The sequence below is a fragment of the Macaca fascicularis genome, chromosome 13 (assembly GCF_037993035.2).
Source record: "Macaca fascicularis isolate 582-1 chromosome 13, T2T-MFA8v1.1".
Classification (NCBI taxonomy): Eukaryota; Metazoa; Chordata; class Mammalia; order Primates; family Cercopithecidae; genus Macaca; species Macaca fascicularis.
Genome location: NC_088387.1, coordinates 53,002,180 through 53,023,952, shown reverse-complemented (window position 1 = coordinate 53,023,952; position 21,773 = coordinate 53,002,180). Strand labels below are relative to the sequence as shown.

Sequence of the window (21,773 nt, the reverse complement as noted above, 5' to 3'; positions counted from 1 at the left end):
AGTCACATGCCGGCTGAGTCTGTTCCTCCTTATCAGGAATGAGAAATCTTTCCCGAAAGCCCCACTTAGCAATTTCTACTTACAACTCATTGGCAGGAACTGAGATCATATGGCCACCCACAGGCCAATCACAGGCTGAAGAAAATGATATTGCTTTATTGTCTTAAAAGAAACCAAGATCCGGCCACTGCACTCCAGCCTGGGCGACAGAGCGAGACTCCGTCTCAAAAAAAAAAAAAAAAAAAAAGAAACCAAGACTGATTTAGCCCAGGCTTTCTCAGTCTTGGCACTGTAAACATTTGAAGCCAGAACATTCTTTGTTGTAGGGCGGTGCCCTGGGCATTGTAGAATGTTTAGCAGCATCTCTGGTGTCTACCCATTAGCATACCCTCCAGCTGTAACAATCAAAAATGTGTCCAGACACCACTAGATGTCTTCAGGGGAGGGGAGAAAAATCACACCCCAGTTGAAAACTACTGATTCAGACCAATCATGATTAATTCCCTGGAACCAAAGGAATGTATTTTCTAAAATTAAGGTGGTGGTTGTTGTTGTTGTTGCTGCTACTTAAATTGGAGCCGTGTTAGAAGGAGAGAGGGAGGTGGGGAATAGGGATTGGGTAATCAATGGACTGGTTTTGCCACAGAATATTAGACAACTGTTACCAGCAACAGATGAATAAGCATTTCTTTTAAAGGTCATATCCTCTTTAGTTTCTGCCTGTTTGGGGTAACTTTATTGTCTTCAAATGGCTACTGTTTATATTTTTTTCCAGGTTTATAATTGTTATGGCAGGAAGGTTAGTCTGATATCAGCTACTTCATCATTATTAGAAGCTAGAAGTCTCAATATTTTATTAATTCACCAATTTATGTTTATTATATTTGAGTTAACAAGTGCTTGAATTCATTCATTCAGTCAGTTATCCAAACAGATATTTGTATAATAAAGTATTTGTTTGGGTCCATGTGTTCTAATCCTGGGAGCTCTGAATGAACAAATCCTATTTAATTCTATCTCAGACGAGCAAAGGAGTTTGCATGACATGTGGCATGTCATTTACTGTGAGAAACACAATTGTATGGGAAATAATAAAAATAAGAACCTCATCTACATGCCTCACCCAGCTTCCTGCAAAAGCTCCATTGGCACACTCATATCCTGGGCCAGGCTGCTCCTTCAGGCCAGCTTTTAAAACACACACACACACACACACACACACACACACACACACACACACACAAAAAAAAACATCAGTATATTTTATGGGCACAAATAAGAAAAGGAAGACAGAGGGACCAGTGGAGACACAGAGCAGGCAATAGACACACACACTGGTCATGTGTCCTTTTCAAGAGCTGCCCATTTGGGAGACAGTCTCACCCACCTCAAAGGTCTTTTTGCAGAGCCAGGGCCTGCAGCTCCTCCAGGTCTGGGGTGGCCTCAAGGTGGAAGGCACTCTCCCTGCCATAGCTCCTCTCAGGGCTGGGCTTCTCACTTGTCTTCACCCCAGGATGATGCCTACACAGTCCAGAGCTTCATAAACGCAGTTTCTCATGAACCAACCCACTCAGCTGTTGCCTTCCCAGGAGATCCATATGGAGCGAGGGACCAGGACCAAAGGGCTTCGTAGGCACTCCCTAGGTATTATTGCTGTGAATAAGCACTGGCTATTGTGACTCACTGACCTCGAAGAAGGGACAGGCACATGGAACAGGATGCCTAGCAGATGTCAGAAGTGGTTCAAACATGCAGGGCAGCACATCGCCGTCTGTAACTTAGAGACGCTGCCATGTCCAGTGGAGAGAGACTCAGGACACCAGAGGTTCATGAACAGCCAGCAGACACTCCCCACCAGCACCCCTACTGTTTGACTGGGTTGGGATTACTCCAAACTTTAAATCCCTGGGCATTAAGGGATTAGGGATCTAATACTCTGAAAAGCAAGTTGAAGTCTGGGCTATCACTAGTGGGATCTGAACTGGTAGATTCCGTGGTCAGACAGGCAGCATTGTGTTTGCTGTCTCCGTTTGCTGAAGGCTTGGTGTCCTATGAGGGGAAATGGGAACAACAGAGCACCTAGATGAAGGAGCAAACACAATGCTGGATGTTGCCAAGCACACAGGTGTACCAGGACCTCCTGCACTTGGGAGCTTACATGACCCCTCCTGCACTTGGGAGAAAATAGTACCAGGGAATGCCCACAAGGCCACATCTGAAGCAGCGAGACCTGCTGGGCCATCCGAGGGCTACCTCTGGCTGAGAATTAAGGAAGTATCAACGAGCTGGCCACTGGGCTCATTTGTGGAATGGGAGTGTGAAGGTGGGTGGTGTGGTCTAGGGGCCCACATGGAAGGCCTGGAGGGGTATTGGGATCCAGGAGACTGAAACAACATGGAGCTGGGGAGAGAACCAAGGAAACAACTCAGAGAGAACAGTGAAGCCAGACAGTATTTTCCTTCTGGAATCTTCTCCAACTGTAGAAGAGAAGCAGTCTACCTCCCCCCGGCCGCACCCCACTGGAAGCCTGCTTCCCTGTAACCCTCGAGGTCCTAGAATTGGCACCATGATAAAATCATAAGGAGGGCTGGCCCTGCAGAAAGTATTAATAGTTCATCCCTGGATTTGAGGAGCCTGCGCAGGCAGGAAACAGGCTGGGAAATTCCCTTCATTCTGCCCAGGAGATGGCTAATTACAGAAAAATCCTGCCAAAGGCAGTCTGCAAGCCTTTCTCTGGAACTGGGACACAACTGCTTCCCTTCCCACCACACCCTGCCCCAGCCTGCACCCTGGGTGGTGCTATCTACAAGATGTGGGTAGGGGAGCAGCAGGGAAGAAATTAGCCTTCTTGTTTTTAAAACTCATTTAAAAAGTGGCAATATCTCCTGTGGAAAGTGGTAGTGCCACTTTTTAAGTGATTCATAAAAAGGGAAAGACTAATTTGTACTTGAGTCCTAGTGTGGGCAAGAAGAGACCATGTACCGTGGGATGGGTCACTTTCTAAAGGTCACTACCCTTTGGGGAATGAGGAACAGAGACGAAGTAGGCTGGAGTAAGGATTTTACCTGTCCACTACCAGCAAAGGACCTGTCACAGGAGAAAGGGGGTTGGGGAAACCAAGATGACAATGCCTATGAGTGTGGCATGGTTAATACTGTGTAAGGAGTAAGCTCAAAGCATCAGCCCCACTGGGAGGGGTTTGGAGAGAGGCGAAGCCCTGAGGAGGTTTTGCTACAGGGCTGGGACTATGGCCCAACCAGAATTAATCCCCTTCCACAAAGGATGCTCCGAAGAGCCTTCCGCAACTGAAAGGTCCTCCTCTCTTTCCTTCTCCCTCATTCTCCATGGGTTTCCAACGCTGGATACCTGCTCTTCCATCCCATAGAAAGCTAGATTGCTCAGCTGGCTTGAAAATAAACTAGTCAGGGCACAGATGACCTAGACCTCTGCCTTTTCCCTACCGAACTAACATGCCTCTAGGTCCCCATTGTGGATCCACAGGGCCATTCCAGGCTGACTGTGCATTGGAGGGTACCATCAGTTCTCAGCTGGGCCACTAGGAGGAGAGAGCACTGCCAGAACCCACTAGACTCTGGGCAGGGAGGCATAACTCAGCTCAAGCCAGCTTTTGTAGTGTGACCAACTCTTCCAACATCCTGGGTGCTTTGTGGTGTTCGGTCTAGGTTTGCTCCTTCTCCCTGATGGCCCAGAGAGGGTCTCTGGCTTGAGCATCCAGTAAGTTAACGAGTCGATATCTACTTTTTTCGGCCTTTAAGAGGGGGCTAATTATGGAAAAAATATAACCAAAGCCCCAGCTTCATTGTAGCTTCCATTTAGACACATTCCTTTTAGGGAGTGCCTGTTATGCTCCACTGACTGCTCCTAACATGTATTCAGCATGACAACAGCAAAGAGGAGAGTTAGGGAACAAATGCTAAAAATAGGAGCAATGCTACAAAAAATTAATGAGGATAACACATCTCTAAGCAGTAGATTCCAAAGGAAGTTACCAGTCATAACACCCCTTCCTATACCCCACCTTCCTACCCCTAATGCTGGCCACAGGATTGTGCCCCACATGAGCCAATCAAGATCATATACAAAGATTTTAAAATTAAAAGTAATTTGAAATTAGAACTAAAAGCAGTCCTTTTCTCTCTGATGATCAAGGTGGGAAGATGAGGACCAATAGCGGTTGACTATAGTGTAGTTGACAGTGGTATTGGCTCTATCCTCATGGAGAAACCCAGTGTAAGATACTGAGGTTGAATGTAGAGAGGAGAGTTGGGACACAGAAAGAGAGTGTGTGGTCACCTTCAGGCATCTAGTTCTGCTACTCAAGACCAGAATATCTCTTTTCTTCCATGGTTAGTTCTATGAGACAGTAAATTCCCCCTTGGCCTCAGCAAATTTGGTTTGGTTTGCATCACTTGCAAACACCAAAGCCCCAGCTCAGACACTCTTCCATTCATTTGGCACTTTATTATGCATTCTTTACTGTTGTTATCAAATGTTTTCATACAAATGCTTATTTCCCCAACAAGAAAATAACTTTGGCAGCTATGGTAGCTTTGCCTTGGGCCTCTTGCCCCAGCATACCTGTCCCAGTGCTGAGTACATGGAAAGTGCTCAAAATGTATTCATTGATGACCATTAAGAAGTAGATGTACAGTTTTAGAAATAAAAATAGTAAATGGCACATAGAAATTATTATTTTTTAATGTTATTAAACTCCTTTTACAAGACAATCAGAGGAACTCCAAAACTTTTGTGGCTAGTTTTCAACTGTATTTGAGTTTCCACAGTGACGATAAGGAGAATTGGAAAAACCTACTTCTTGTTGCATTTTTAAAAATAAGCATTTATGGCCGGGCGCGGTGGCTTAAGCCTGTAATCCCAGCACTTTGGGAGGCCGAGATGGGCGGATCACGAGGTCAGGAGATCAAGACCACCCTGGCTAACATGGTGAAACCCCGTCTCTACTAAAAAATACAAAATATTAGCCGGACGTGGTGGCGGGCGCCTGTAGTCCCAGCTACTCGGGAGGCCGAGGGAGGAGAATGGCATGAACCCGGGAGTCGGAGCTTGCAGTGAGCTGAGATCCGGCCACTGCACTCCAGCCTGAGCGACAGAGCGAGACTCCGTCTCAAAAAAAAAAAAAAAAAAAAAAAAATCAGCATTTATTTTATATGCAGGGAGTACATGTTCAGGTTTCTTTTTTTTCTTTTCTTTTTTGAGATGGAGTCTCGCTCTGTCGCCCAGGCTGGAGTGCAGTGGCCGGATCTCAGCTCACTGCAAACTCCGCCTTCCAGGTTCACGCCATTCTCCTGCCTCACCCTCCTGAGTAGCTGGGACTACAGGCGCCCGCCACCTCACCTGGCTAGTTTTTTGTATTTTTTAGTAAAGACGGGGTTTCACCGTGTTAGCCAGGATGGTCTCGATCTCCTGACCTCGTGATCCGCCCGTCTTGGCCTCCCAAAGTGCTGGGATTACAGGCTTGAGGCACCGCGTCTTACATGGGAATATTGTGTGATGTTGATGTTTAGTATACACATCCCATCACCCAGGTAGTGAGCATGGTACCAGATAGTTAATTTTACAACCTGAACCTTCTTCTCCCCCTCCTTCCTCTAATAGTCTATAGGGTCTATTGTTCCCATGTTTGTGTCCACGTGTACTCAATGTTTAACTCCCCCTTATAAGTGAGAACACGTAGTATTTGGTTTTCTCTTCCTGCATAAATTTGCTTAGGATTATGGCCTCCAACTTCATCCATGCTGCTGCAAAGGACATTATTTCATTCTTTTTCATGTCTGTGTAGTATTCTGCGGTATATATGTACTATGTTTTCTTTATCTAATCTACCATTGATGGGCACCTGGGTTGATTTCATGTCTTTATTATTGTATACAGTGCAGCAATGAACATATGAGTGCATGTGTCTTTTTGGTAGAATGATTTATTTTCCACTGAGTATATACTCAGTAATGAAATTGCCGGGTCAAATGGTATCTGTTTTTTAAGTTCTTTGAGAAATCTCCAGACTGATTTCCAGTGGCTGAACTAAATTGCATTCCTGCCAACAGTGTATAAGTGTTCCTCTTTCTCCACAGCCTCACCAACATCTGTGGATTTTTTTACTTTTTGATAATAGCCATTCTGACTGGTGTGAGATAGTATCTCTTAGTGGTTTTATTGGTGTTTCTCTGATTATTAGTGATGCTAATTTTTCATATGTTTGTTGGTCACTTGAATGTCTTCTTTTAAGAAGTATCAGTTGATCTCCTTTGCCTGTTTTTAATGGTGTTATTTGTTTGTCACTTGTTGATTTGTTTAAGATCCCTAAAGATTCTGGACAGATATTTTGCCTTCATCAGATCCATGGTTTGAGAATGTTTTCTCTTATTCTGTAGGTTGTCTGTTTACTGTGTTAATAGTTTTATTTGCTGTACAGGGGCTCTTTAATTAGATCCCACTTCTCTGCCAAGGCTAATGTTGCCGAGGTTAATGTTGTATTTCCTAGGTTGTCTTCTAGGATTTTTATAGTTTGAGGTCTTTGAGGTCTTTGATCCATTTTGAGTTAATTTTTGTATATGGTGAGAGGTAGGGGTCCAGCTTCAGTCTTCTGCATATGCCTAGCCTGTTATCCCAGCACCATTTATTGAGTAGGGAATCCTTACCCCATTGCTTATTTTTGTCAGCTTGTTGGAGATCAGATGGTTGTAGGTGTGTGACTTAATTTCTGGGTTCTGTAACCTGTTCCATTGGTCTATGTGTCTGTTTTTGTACCAGTACCATGCTGTTTTGGTTACTGTAGCTTTGTAGTATAGCTTGAAGTCTGGTAGTGTGATGTCTTCAGCTTTGTTTTTTGTTTGTTCATTTGTTTTGTTTTGTTTTGTTTGCTTTAGGATTGCTTTGGCTGTTTGGGCTCTTTTTTGTTCCATATGAATTTTAGAATAGTTTTTTTCTAATTCTATGAAGAATGACATTGGCAGTTTTATAAGAGTAGCAATGAATCTGTATATTGCTTTGGGCAGTATGGCCATTTTAACAATATTAATTTTTCTAATCCATGGTCATGGATTTTTTTTCCATTTTTTTGTGTCACCTATGATTTCTTTAAGCCTTGTACAGATCTTTCTCCTCCTTAGTGAAAACTGTATTCCTAGATATATCATTTTGTTTGTGGCTATTTAAGAGAGTTTGTGTTCTTGATTTTACTCTCAGCCTGGACACTGTTGGTGTATAGAAATGCTACTAATTTTTGTACATTTATTTTGTGTCCTGAAACTTTACTGAAATTATTCATCAGTTTTAGGAGTCTTTTGACAGAGTCTTTAGGATTTTCTTGGTATACAAATGTATCATCAGCAAAGAGAGATAGTTTGACTTCTTTTCCTATTTGGATGCCTTTTATTTCTTTCTCTTGCCTAATTTCTCTGACTAGTACTTAGAGTACTACCTTGAATAGGAGTGGTGAGAGTAGGTATCCTTGCCTTGTTCCTGTTCTTAAGAGGAATGGCTCAAGCTTTTGCCCATTCAGTATGATGCTGGATATGGATTTGTCATAGATGGTTCTTATTATTTTGAGGTATGGTCCCTTTATAGATGTTGAATTTTTATCGATAGCTTTTTCTGCCTCTATTGAGATGACTATGTAGGTTTTGCTTTCAATTCTGTTTATGTGGTGAATCATATGTATTGATTTGCCTATGTTGAGCCAGGCTTGCATTCCTGGAATGAAGCCTACTTGATCATGATACATTAACTTTTTGAGGTGCTGCTGGATTTGGCTTGTTAATATTTTGTTAAGGATTTTCACATCTATTCAATCTTGGGAGATTCTGTGTTTTCAGGAATTTATCCATTTCCTCTATATTTTCTAATTTGTGTATGTTCATAGTAGTATCTGAGGATAAGTATTTCTGTGGATCAATTGTAACACCACCTTTGTCATTTCTGATTGTGTTTATTTGGATCTTCTTTCTTTTTTATTCATCTAGCTAGGTGGGTCTATGAATTGTATTTATTCTTTCAAAGAAACAACTATTGGTTTCATTTGATCTTTTGTATGGATTTTGCATCTCAATTTCATTCCATTCTTCTCTAACTTTAGTGACTTCTTTTCTTCTACTAGCTTTGGGGTTGGTTTGTTCTTTTCTGTCTAGTTCTTTTAGGTGCAAGGTTAGATTGCTAATTTGAGATCTTTCTAACTTCTTTATTAAGGCATTTAGTGCTATAAACTTTCCTCTTAACAATGCTTTAGCTGTACCCCAGAGATTTTGGTAAGGTATATCTCCATTTTTAGTAATTTCAAAGAATTGTTTATTTCCTCCTGAATTTTGATGTTCATGCAAGAGTTATTCAGGAGCAAGTTGTTTAATTTTCACGTATTTATGTAGTTTTGAAAGATCTTCTTGATATCGATTTCTTTTTAATTGCACTGTGGTCTGATATTAAGGTTCGTATGATTTCAATTTTTTTGAATTTATTGAGACTTTCTTGCCTACCTAGCATGTGGTTGATCTTGGAATGTGTTCCATGTGCAAATAAGAAGAATGTATATTCTGTCTTTGTTGGGTAAAGTTTTCTGTGGATATCTATTAGGTCCAATTGGTCAAGTATCAAGTTTAAGTCCAAAGTTCCTTTGTTAGTTTTCTGTCTCAATGATCTGTAAGTAGGATGTGAAAGTCTCCCACTATTGTTGTGTGACTGTCTAAGTCTTCTTGTAGATCAAGAAGAACTTGTTTTATAAATTGGGTGCTCCAATGTTGGGTGTGTATATATTTAGAATAGTTAAAACTTTTTGTTGGATTGTACCCTTTGTCATTATGTAATACCCTTCCTTTTTTCCAATAAGCCTTCTGTGGTCCAGGCAATACCCTTCTTTGTCCTTCTTAATTATTAAGAGTTTAAAGTCTGTTTTATCTGATATAAAACTAGTGAATCCTGCTCTTTTTTGTTTTCTATTTGCATGATAAATCTTTCCCCAACTCTTTACTTTGAGTCTGTGGGTGTCATTACATGTAACATAGAGCTCTTGAAAATAGTGGATGGTTGGGTCTTGTCTTTTTATCAAGCTTGACACTCTGTGACTTTTAAGTGGGGCATTTAGCCCCTTTACACTTGGGGTTAGTATTGATGTGTGAGATTTTGAACCTGTCATTGTGTTGTTATGTAGACTTACTGTGTAATTGCCTATAGTGTTTGTGGGCTATGTGCTTAAGTGAGTATTTGTGGTGGCAGGTGTTATTCTTTTGAGTCCATATTCAGCACTCCCTTAGGACCTCTTGTTAGGCTGGTCTAGTTGAAACTAATTCCTTCAGCATTTGCTTGTCTGAGAAGGGTTTTATTTCTCCTTCACTTATGAAGCTTAGTTTGGCAGTGTATGAGATTCTTGGTTGGAATTTCTTTAAGGATGACAAAAATAGACAACCCCCCCACCCAACACCTGCATGTCTTCTGGCTTGTCAGGTTTCTGCTGAGACGTCCACTGCCAGCCTAATGAGAGTCCTTCTGCATGTGACTTGACCCTTCTCCCTAGCTGTCTTTAAGACTTTTTTCTTTTGCATTGACCATGGTGAATCTGATGACTATGTGCCTTGGGGATGGTCATCTTGTATATTATCTGACCAAGGTCTTCTGTATTTCTTGAATTTACATGTCAACCTCTCTAGAGAGATTAGGAAAATTTTTGTGGGCTATGTCCTCAAATATATTTTCTAAGTTGCTTATTCTCTCTCCTTCTCTCTCAGGGATGATAATGAGTCATGAATTTGGTCTCTTTACATAATCGCTTATTTCTGGGAGATTGTGTTCATTTCTTAAAGCTCTTTTTCTTTATTTTTGTCTAAGTTGATTCAAAGAACCAGGCTTCGAGCTCTGTGATTCTTTCCTCAGCTTGGTCTATTCTGCTGTTAATACTTCTGATTGTATTATGAAATTCTTTTTTCAACTCAACAAGCTCAGGTTGGGTCTTTTGTAAAATTGCTATTTCATCTTTCAGCTCTTAAACCATTTCACTGGATTGCTTGGTTTCCTTGGATTGGATTTCAGTTTTCTCCTGGATATTTATAAGCTTCATTGCTATTCAGATTCTGAATTCCATGCCCGTCATTTCAGATTGGTTAAGAACAATTGCTGCGGAGCTAGTGCGCTCATTTGGAAGTAAGGGGACACTCTGGTTTTAATTGCTACAGTTCTTGCACTGATTCTTCCTCATCTGGGAGGGTTGGTATTCCTTTAACTTTGGTGTAAACTGAATATAGTCAGTGGCTTCATTTCTGGAAGTTTTCAGAGGGCTACGGCTCTAAACAGTCTGTTGAATTCTAGTCCTCAGCCTGGCAGGAAGGAAAATTAGCAGTTTTTCGTGTTGTAGTTTGGGCTGAAATCCAGTAGACGGCGCCTAAGAGCAATGGGCGGTAGCTGGGCTCTCATTCTGCCACCTGGCTCGTTTGTGTATCCGGGCCTCTGAGGCCGTGCTCTGTGGTGCAAGGATGAGAGGGGTAACCCCTCACCAGGTCCCCTCCTGGGTTTTGGGGGGAAGGACCCCTGATCACTGGCACTGTGGCCGCGACTTTTTGTTGTTGTTAGGTGTTCCAGGTCGTGGGGCTCCTTCAAGCAGAGGTCCAGCAGGGAGACAGGCCCCACCCTTACGGGACCAGCTCTGCAGAGGGAGGCACGCCTAGGTTCCACACCAGCCCACGAACCTGTGCGGCTCACCCCTCTCTGAGAGTTTTCTGAGAGTTTGGGTTCCTCTTCTGATGAAGCACCGGGCCCAGTTCCGCACTCCGCACATCGGAGCCATAGACCGTAGCCCTGGAAAGGACGGACCTGCTCACAGCTCCCTCCCTTGGACCCTGGGATCTGTGTGCACTGGGGGGATCCAAACAGCTCCCAGGCTGCCGGAATGCACTCAAGTGGAGCAAAGCACCCGGGATGAGCAGCTGAGGCTGCACTGTGTACACACTCCTGTGGAGTGGCCGGGCAGGAATCCTGGGAGGGACTGGCAGGCAGGTGGGCCTGCGGGACGGATATGCCCTAATCCCACGGGGAAGCCCTTCTTCTCCCATTCTGGTGGTTATATGGGGCCAGAGCCTCTCAGAGGGAGACAAGGAGCCCTGGGGGATGAGTGCTCCCGCAGAGCTGTCTCACAGACAAAGTCTCCAGCTCCGTGCCTGCTGAAGCCCTTTCTCCATCTAATCTCTAGTGAGAGTCCCATGTCAGCTCAAACGCAAAGGCCGGGGGTCTCTGCAGCTAGAATCCCAGAGGTCTGCCGCAAGAGAATAAATTGTTGTTAAAGTAATTCCTCTTTGCTCTGAATTTGCATTCAGCCGACCGTTCATGTGTGACCCAGTTTCACGATCTGAAATTTGTACACAATGTGCAATTTATTTGAAACATCGGAAGTTGCTTTTCTGCTATATATTGACTTGGCTTTTCTAGTTACGTTTTCACTCCCGTTACGATCTTCAGTATGGTGCATCTTTTCCTGGGTGTTAGGTGCTCCTTCCTCTCTCCCTTTCTCCTTTCTCACTCCAGGACAACACATATTATAATAATGTTTATTCAGGTTGAGTCTACTGCTTTGGTGAGTTAAAAGACATTTTAAATCATATGAATGGCCCTAAAAGCCTTCACCTGAGCATTCAAGTTGTTTGATAAGGGTATGCCATGTCCCTCCCCTGGCCAGGTCAATGCCACCACTATGTGAGCCTCTGCTCTACCCAGTTGCCCCCATATATTTGGATGGTTAGATGGGAAGCTGGTCCAGACGGCAGATGCAGAAATGGAAGTTCGACCCCAGCTGACTAGTCCGCATGTGACCCAGTGGTGTTATCTGGGAATTTTCACACATTATGCACCTTATTTAAAATTCTGGCAATTTTATTTCTTCTGTATAGTGACATACACATTGCTTGTATTCCCTTTGCTGCTTTCAAAAAGCAACAAACACCAAAAAAATCTGTAAATACAGCATTTATGTTTTCTGACTGAATCTCAAAATTAGTTGGGGCATTGGGAAAGAATTTAATTTGACTTTTGAGTGTAAACCAAGTATGTATTTCTTTGAAAAGATAAAACAAGAGGGCTGATCATCCTAAACATGAGTGTCTGCGCAGATTGAAATTCCCAAGATGCCCAGGAACCCAGCCTTTGCACAGTCTCCAGCACCGACATTATCTGGAAAAGGGGAAATTTTTCAAAGAAAGAGCATTAAAAAATATATTATTGGAATTATTAGAATAATAACATATTTGCTTAAATAAAACCGACAACTTTTGGAAGTGCTGGTTGGCTCAATCCCAGTGATATTATGCCATTCTGTATCAATGGCATACCTGTGTGCCTTTATTTGCTTTATGAATGAGCACTTAAAATTTTTTTCTGGGCAGTAGATGTATAATAAACATGAACTCTTCTTTATCTACCTTCCACTACTCTGAGAAATTTCCTTTGTTGTGTTCATCATCAGCTGGCCCGACCTCTTTCACTCTGGCTGCTCTGCCATGTTTAGAAACTTTGTATAAAAATGACAGTAATATCTGCAGTGGCATATGTTACCCAGATGAATCAGGGTTTTTACTCCCTGTCTGTAAGTTCACTTTGCCTCCTCTTTCCTGCACCAATTCTATTCTAGATGCTGAGAGCATTTCTTAGTGACTTCCTTCTTATTATCTTCCAAAAGATGCTATTCTAAGGGCCCAGAAGACTTTTTACTACTTGAAATTCTTACATATGAAAGTAAACAAGAATTGAGTAGTTTTTCATTGGCACCCAGGAATCCTTTATTCCATCCTCTCTTTTCACTTGTCAGCTTCTTCACTAGATTATATGTTCCTTGGAGACAGTTTAATTCATTTCTGTATTCCTAACATTTAGCACAATTTACACACATGGCATGTAATGAATTCCCAAAACAAACTGAACTGAGTACTGTTTCCATTTATTTGCATTTCACATGGAACTCAGCAGAGCACCTGGCACATAGTAGCTTTCAGAAAATATTTGGTGAATGAATGATTTATTGGTACTCACGTGTGTTTTCAACCACTTCCCCTTTATACAAGGGGATATGTTTGCAGAGTTTCTCAATGGGTGACCCAAGCAGGAACCAATCAATGTCTTTGATCAGAGACTCCAGAGGGTTGTACTTGACCCAGGTATATTTGTTGGAGAATATGTTGTCCAGAGCCTAGATCGGTATAACAGAAAACAACATAAAATAAATTGACCAAAATTGGTGTACCTTATTCTAAATTGTGATGATTTTTCTGTTTCAGATTATTAAACAGAAAGAAGTTAGGGATCTCAAGGCGTCATCTCTTTTTGAGCACTCTGTCAGTGAAGTAGCCTCATTAGTAATTACCAGTGTTATTTTACCTCTGGTGGCAATGAAGCCCAAAGAAGGTAAGTCCCATGTCAAAGGTGGCACCTATAAGAAGTTGTGGAGGGAGACTTAAACCTTGGGTCTCTAGCTGAAGTGCAGTGTTTGTATATGTTCACTATACTGTATTATTTCTTTGCATCTTTGTGTCATTGAATATTAGAACTCCTCTTATTATTCTTCCAATCATCATTTCTCATAGCCCTGCTCTGAGAAGATAAGCTGATCAGTCCTTGCTATGTCACTGGAATTTATTATAAGTTCTTGTATTTAGGACTATGTAGTGGAAATCAAGCTGAGATTTGCTCCTGCTCTTAAAAAATAATAAAATAAAAGTTAAAACACTTTAATAACTTTAATAAGTTGAGTATCATATTTATGGTAAGGCATGATAGTATGATCTTCTCCCTCACTCTCTTCATTTCTCCATAAATACCAGTATTGCCTGGCTTAAGAATAGAGAATACTCAAGAGTGCCCCAGAGTTACCTGTTTCTCATAGCTGTATCGTTGAAGATTGTTCAGAGGAGGGGTGTTCTGAAGGTCCATCTTCAGGATAAAGCAGGCTCCTCGGGAGAGCACCCTGGATGCAATGTAGCCCTGAGGCACCAAGAGTACAGTTACTGATCCTCCCCAGTTCCCTGAATCTGAACTTGGTGAAGATGATGTCTGAACCTTGGAAGAAAGACTTGAATATATGATGGGATTGCTTTCCAACCTGCAATCAACTTTATCCACTTGACTTATTTTACATAACATTTTCGTTTTTCTTCTTGTCATTTCTACCCCTTTGAAATTTTTGCAAACCCATGACTGTATTCTGCTTTTCATGTTATGGAACCAGAGTCTGCAGTTTGAGGTTTGAAAGATTGAGAAGAAGCACTTCTCTGTCTCTTTCCATTATTTTATTATTATTATTATTATTTGAGACTGACTCTCACTCTGTTGCCCAGGCTGGAGTGCAGTGGTGCAATCTCAGTTCACTGAAGCCTCCACCTCCCTGGTTCAAGCGACTCTCCTGCCTCAGCCTCCAGAGTAGCTGGGACTACAGGTGTGCACCACCACACCCAGCTAATTTTGTGTGTTTAGTAGAGATGGAGTTTCACCATGTTAGCCAGGCTGGTCTCGAACTCCTGATCTCAAGTGATCCACCCACCTTGGGCTCCCAAAGTGCTGAGATTACAGGCGTAAGCTACTGCATCTGGCCTCTTTCCATTAATTTTATTCTGCCTCCTCCCCAATTTGGGATAAATAGAATATTCTTTAGAACTGTGCTGTCCAATATGATAGTTTTTAGCTGTATACCACTATCTAAATTTAAATTCAAATTAGATAAAATTTAAAATGAACTTCTTCCGTTACACATTTTGAGTAGTCAATAACCACAAGGGCTGGTGGCTTCCCTATTGGAAACACAAATCTAGAACACTTCCAGCACTGCAGAAAGTTCTATTAGACAGTGCCGCTTTAGAAACTCTCATAAGCATACCCACACCCACACTCATGCACCCCCCCACACATGTCTCATCTATCCTCTCCTCATTTACCATCTTTTCTTCCTGTCCAGTTTTCTTCATCCCTTCTCCACCTCAAACCCAAGCTGGCTGGATAGAGATGGGTTGGAATAAGGTGGGATTGAAAGAGCAATGGAGGGTGAAGACCCTGGGGCCAGAAGGGACCTAAGGCCACTGAGTCTTCACCTGGAGTGAAAATTGTCTCTAGAGAGTTCCAAATAATGATATACCCTAGAAAGCTATATCTAATAGAAATCTTTCTGGTTCCTATTTTTCAATTCTCACAAATTGTCGGTTCCTAAAATTCAAAAATAGATAGAGGCTGAGCCTGGTGATAATGGAAGAAGCTTAAAGCAAGTCCTCACTACTCTATTTTTTTTAAAGACAGCTTTGGGATTTCCATGACAGTTGCTTAAAAACAATTTCAGTGCCACTTCCTTTTAAACCACATCTTCTAATGACTCTGTACTTTCAAATGTGCCATTGAACTTCCAACACCAATGGAAAAGAGGAATGTGAAGACATTTCTAGAAGAAAAGGGACAGAGAGCGTGTTCAAAAGTCTAGTGAGATGAGCTGGAACCTACTTATATCCATAGTGAGTATCTCGGAACCTGGGTAGAAGCAGGTTCACAATTGGTTGGTGGAACAAATGGAAAACAAATGAATAAATAAATGACGAAGGGTAAGTTTTCAGAGCAGGTTTCTGTGACTTATTGTTAATGCCAGTATCTAACACTTGAAAATAGTTTAGTGCTTTTAGTTAGCAAACTTTCTTTCTTACAGAAAAAGTACGATTTATTGCCTAGCCTATGTATATAATTAAATGTGTACAGTTGCTCTGGATTTCTGCTATGTTGTGATTGCTTTTTGATTGTTCTTTTTACTATCTTTTTATTTATTTATTTATTTATTTATTTATTTATTTATTTATTTATTTTTGAGACAGGATCTCGTTCTGTCACCCAGGCTGGAGTGCAGTGGTGCAATCTCAGCTCACTGCAGTCTTAACTTCCTGGGCTCCAGCAATCTTCCCACCTCAGCCTCCCGAGTAGGTGGGACCACAGGCATGCACTATCACACCCAGCTAATTTTTGTATTTTTGGTAGAGATGAGATCTCGCCATATTGCCCAGGCCAGTCTCCAACTCCTGGGCTCAAGAGATTCTCCTGCCTCAGACTCCCAAAGTGCTGTGATTACAGGCATGAGCCACTGTGCCCGACCAAGTGTTCTTTTTCTGCATGATGTTCTGTGTTAGAAGCACTATTCATTCATTTATTCACTCAACAAATGTGTTTGAGTGTCTGCATGCCGGGCTTTGCTTTGTACTTTGGTTACTCTTCTCTGCACTTTCTGAGCCTGTAGTGGGATAATAGCATCACTCTTTCAATTTCTACCTGAAAAGGTCAAGCAAATGCCTATGTTTCCTGTCATATGTTTTTCTTCAAAATGGTTTTGTTTTTTAACCAATTGCTTGATTATTTAAAGAGAAAAGTGAAAGTGAGGAATTCTTAAAGAATTACAAGGTTAAATCTAAGAATTCAAGTATGTATGATGCCAGATAGATAGATGATTGATAGATAGATAGATAGATAGATAGATAGATAGATAGATAGATAGATAGATAGATCTCTCTGCTCTTTAGAAAACTCGTCCTGAAGAATATGAAAATTCATTTGCTGCTTACATGTTTATAGTCAAAAATTGTGGTAGAAGAGCATGATCCTGCATGGATGTTGACAATGGCGGTATTTTTTTCATTGTCAATTGTCACTGTCTCCTGAACATTGTCACCATTGCTGCTTGGGCTGATGATGTTAAAAACCTAGATTGAAAAGAAAGACAAAATGTTTTTCCATAAATCTTATACATTTGAAAGGCAACTCTTTCAACAAAATTAAGCCTCTGCCTGCTATGAACAAGGGATTAAAAACTAAAACTCTCCACTGGGGTCCCAATCCAAAAGCTTGTGATGCCATAAGAATGCAAAGCTTTTCCTTGGAGTTTACTATATTATATATGGGAGTAGCAGTGATATCACAGGAGAAATGAGACTGACTAAATTTTAAAGCAATGGCTTACATTTGCGAAGGTATTGTGGTTGGAAAGGAATAGCCAAGCTCATTGTTTCCATTATTGGTTATTTCTGAGATTCCATCCCAAATAAGGTATATGGCCTCTCTGCCGTCTTTCAGGCTCTCTTGTACCTTCCTTTTCCTCTCTCAACATCTCTAAGAGATAAAGCCCATAGGGAACCAACTCACCTCATATCCATGAGATTGCATCCCAAAGATGGTCAGCACCACCAGAAATGCCACCTGAAAAACAGACCCACCACATCCATTCTCTATAGGGTAGTCATCGAGGGTGGGGACAGGAGAGAACACTGGACAGGAAAGGCACAGATATCTCAGAAAATGTACACCTAGAGACAGTGATAGCACTCCCTTTCCAAAGTGTGAAGCACACACATTCACTCATTTGACAGGCATTTATTGAGTTCATTCTATTTGCCAGGCACATGGTTCTACATTTGCCACCTAATTCCAAACTCTTTCTAGCATTATCACCATCTAGATAATAGGAGAAACTTGGGGCAGGTGAGCAGTGAAGGACTCATTTTACTATGGAAATACCCTGGTATGAGTCACACTGGCTTTGGATAACAGTGGTCAAATTGTGTCCTCTTGTAAAAAAACAAAACAAAACAAAACAAAAAACCAAAAACAAAAACTTTAATCCCTTAAGACTGAGAGGGTAATACAGATTTAAAATGAATCATGGGTGATAAAGACACAACAGGTTCCTAAGGTAAACTATGAAGATAGAATGCTTGAGAGCACAATTCACTTTTGAGGCTGACATCAAGGAAAACCCTCATATTCTCCTACAACCCACGCCTTAGTGATACTATCATACAAGTGCTGGGCCCACAGGTCGTGAGCCGACATTGAGGCAGTTCTGATATTTTGCTGTAGTTCTATAGGAGTCTGCTCCAACATGCTAACCCAGGTTTTGTGCCCTCTCTTCTGAACATCAGTGAACTGTACTATCACTGAAAACTACATCAGTACAGAGTTGACTGTGCTGTCATTGAAAACTACTGATGAAAGGAGTCTTGGGGAAGGGGGATATTTTTAAGAACTGTCAGTGGGACTTTCCTACTTCCCTTTCCATCCCACCCTTAATATTTCTCTTCTGGGGACTGGGAGTAGAGCATCTAACAGAGAACTGTGTGCAGATATTCAACCTTCCATAGGGATACATCTTCTCTTACCACAGACCAGCTCTAGCAACATATGATACTCCTGTATATTCTATTTAATGAGTCTAAAATAGTGGTTTGAACAAGTAGTTGAAGGGCTAAACCACTTTAATGGTATGATTAGAGAGAGCTTGGGGAGTGTCCTCTGCCCCCAAATGATCTCCCATCCAACACTGTGGTTAATACACCATGGTTATATAATAATTTTGTGCTTCAGGGTTAGGTCTCAGTTTGGAAAATCAAGACAGCCCTGAGAGAGGGAGCTCTTTAAGCTGACAATCTTTAACACTTTAGAAAGAAGTACTTAACATTTTGCTTTCCCCCTTAGCAGCTGAATGAGAATAAAGGACAGAGACTGGGGGAGTGAGATCCATTCTAGGTCGGAACATAGCCCACTGTCCATGGGGCACTGCAATGTGGAACTATGGAGGCTGGGATCAGATGGAGGAGTGGAGTGGCCATAGAAGGAACGTTTTGTCCCAAGGGAGAATTTAGTCATAACAGGAGGCCATTGAAGACACTCTGGCTGCTTAAGTTTGCCATGATAGTGCCTGCAAGTGGGGATTAAGATGGATAAATTACATTCTAAATCCCACATTTATGGGCTTGGGAAAATCACAGTCCTCTGACTCTCAGTCTCCTTCTCTGTAAAATGGGGAGAATACTACTCAGCTCATAGGGTTGTTGCAACGAATAGATGAAATTATTCACATGAAATGCTTAGTCTAAGGCTTAGTATGCATTTGAGAAATAAGAGGTACTATTATTACTACTACTGATATTATTTTTAAATTACAACTTTTCTCTTAGATAGCAAATGTAGTTGTTTTAAATAGCCCAAATTCCCTATGAAGCTCATAATAAAGGATTATTATCAAACATCCTCCAAATCAAAATTATCTAGAGATTTCTTTGTATTTTTGTATTTTCTTTTAAGTAAACATCTCAAAACAGGCAAAGGACAAAAAAAGTCAGACTTATTCAACACTATTTCTGCCAAAGGTATCATTAATTCAATCACAGAAGCTTAGAAGCATGCACAGTATCTGTCTAAGACTCCCAAAATCCCTGGCGTATTAGATATGAGCATTGTCTGCAAGCAGGCACTACAACAGTGTCAAGAAGCAGAAACAAATACTCACAAGGATTTTCATTTTGCCTGGGGGAGGAAGGTGCTGGAGTAAGTAAAGCTGTCCCATGCAGGTTCTATCCTTTATATGGGCTTGAAGATGTGGATATCTCTTTTTCAAATGATCACTTTGGAAAAGACCATGTCTATATCTCTGGCACACCCCAGCAAACTCCTTTATCAGAATTGAGATCCAATCACATACCTGATATCAATGAAGTTCATTAGTCAGTCATGAAAATTCACCACTTGGTCACTCTGTAAATATTCCCTGCTATCTGTACTGTGCTGCACTTGAGATTTTAATTTCCACCCTTTAAAAATATTGCATGATGCTTGTTCTATGCATACATTTTGTAGGTCTATAAGGACAAATTCCTAACATCTCCTCCTAAAGGAAGGGTGCTTCCTTAAGGTCTGAGTTGGGCTCCAACTCGATGTCTTTTCACCACTGTTCTGCTGGCTGAATTCTTCCACAGAGGGAACGGATATGAGACTGGGTGCCAAGACAGTGGCTGGGGAGGTCTGCTTGGAGAACAAACAGTCTAGGATCTAGGACTTTCTTCATTCTTCCCTTTAGATTTGGTGTCAATTTCCAGAAATTCATGAGGAACAAGACCCAGAAGGCGTTCTCCCCCATTATCAGGGTTAACCAAATTTTTACATTAAGCTTCGCCCAAAACTGTACGTTAGAGAGGTCTAGTTATTTTGCAGAATGTTGAGAAATTCTCAGATTGAAAAAAACAGGAGAAAATAAAGTTTAATTTGTGTAATTTTTTTAACATGACAACTAGAAATGGCTAGTTCATGTCAGGGTATAATCATGAACCCAGGAAGGGAAATTTAAAAACAAAACAAACAACAACAACAACAACAAAAAACAGTAAATTGTGACTGGGTGCAGTGGCTCATGCCTGTAATCCCCGCAATTTGGGAGACCAAGCTGGGCAGATCACCTGAGGTCAGAAGTTTGAGACCAGCCTGGACCACATGGTGAAACCCCGTCTCTACTAAAAATACAAAAAAATTAGCCAGGCGTGATGGTGTCCGCCTATAGTCCCAGCTACTCGGGAGGCGGAAGCAGGAGAATTGCTTGAACCCGGGAGGCAGAGGTTGCAGTGAGCCGAGATCATGCCACTGCACTCCAGCCTGGGTGACAGAGCAAGATTTCATCTCAAAACAAAAACAAAAAACCCAGTGAAATGCAAAATGTAAAATATTGAGAATCACCACCGTAAGCAAAGAGATAACATAAATAATAGCCTTGTTCTGCAGCTGAAACAACTTCCTAACTAGCAGCTTTAAACAAAAATGGGGCTCTCAAAAAGTAGACATCTGGGCAAGTTAAGGGCCACCTAGTTCACTGGAATCCCTCTACCCTGGCTGTTCAGTGGGGGTGGATGTAAAACACACAGTTTTATTAAATCTTTCTGAGATAGCAGTTGCAGAAAGGATTACAGTTTTGTAATGCACCTGCAAATTTTCTCTCATATCTGGCTTCAGAGACTCAGAAAAGCAAACCAGCAATGCCCGTAGACATTAGGCTAATGAAAGTATTACATGCTATCCTCTACCATGTCCCCTTCCTGTCCTCAGGAGTTCTGGGTCTATAGTCTAATAATGATCATTGCTAGCGTTTGTAGAGCACTCAATATGTTTCAACACTTTCCAAACACTTTGGATATATTGATTCATCTGATTCTCAAATCAACCCTAGAAGTTACCTTCTATCCTGTTCCATTTTACAGATAGGAAAACCAAGGTGCAGGGAAGTTAAGTAACTCTCTGGGATCACACAACTTTGAAAGGCAGGGATTGGGATCTGAGCCCAGTTTAACTCCAGAGTCCACACTCTTAACTCTGAAAATGATACAGCTTCTCTGATTAGTTGCTGGGTCACTGTAACTCCTTGCCTTGCTGAGACAGGAGCATTAGCAAGGAGGCTTCTGCTTCCAGAATACTCCCTGAATGAAAGATAGACTTGGAAATTGTCAGGCCTACCCACAACTCAGAAGTGAAAACTAAAATGAGAAGTGGTGCTTGTAAACGTTGTTATGAATGCAATTCCTGTCTTCACTCCCAGCTCCCCGCTGAGGGGGTGAAATTGCTGACCTGGAAGGGCCTGGTGCTGACCGTGCCCACCTTTGGATACCCTGACGCAGTGGGTCTGAGAAGGGGTGTGGGCATGTGGACTTCTAAACTTCCGTGGGTTATTCAGATTGAACGCTGTTTCAAGTCCCATCTAAACCTCTTACAAGGAAACTAAGAGCCAAACAGGTTAAGGAATTTGCCTAGGATCATAGCTCATACTAGTTAGTATATAGTTTCTGGTAAAGATAACTCTCCCTCAGGCCTTCTGGCATTCAGTCCAATATTCTTCAGTTGGTAAAGCACCAAAAGGTTTAAAGTAATACTTCAGTGAATGAAGGTATTCATGTTCATTTGTCCACTCTTTTGAAAAAATTATTATTATACTTTAA

At 41.6% G+C, this 21,773-nt stretch overlaps 1 protein-coding gene across 1 annotated transcript; it reads right to left on the bottom strand.

The window, feature by feature from the left end:
• Positions 1 to 11,865: 11,865 nt before the first annotated feature.
• Positions 11,866 to 19,350, bottom strand: GKN2 (gastrokine 2). Its single transcript, XM_005575694.4, has 6 exons — positions 19,307 to 19,350; positions 17,164 to 17,217; positions 16,587 to 16,724; positions 13,876 to 13,986; positions 13,039 to 13,195; positions 11,866 to 12,183 (listed from the first exon to the last, which is right to left on the bottom strand). The coding sequence occupies exons 1-6, from the start codon at positions 19,316 to 19,318 to the stop codon at positions 12,101 to 12,103; spliced, it is 555 nt and encodes a 184-aa protein (XP_005575751.2). The 5' UTR covers positions 19,319 to 19,350; the 3' UTR covers positions 11,866 to 12,100.
• Positions 19,351 to 21,773: the final 2,423 nt, after the last annotated feature.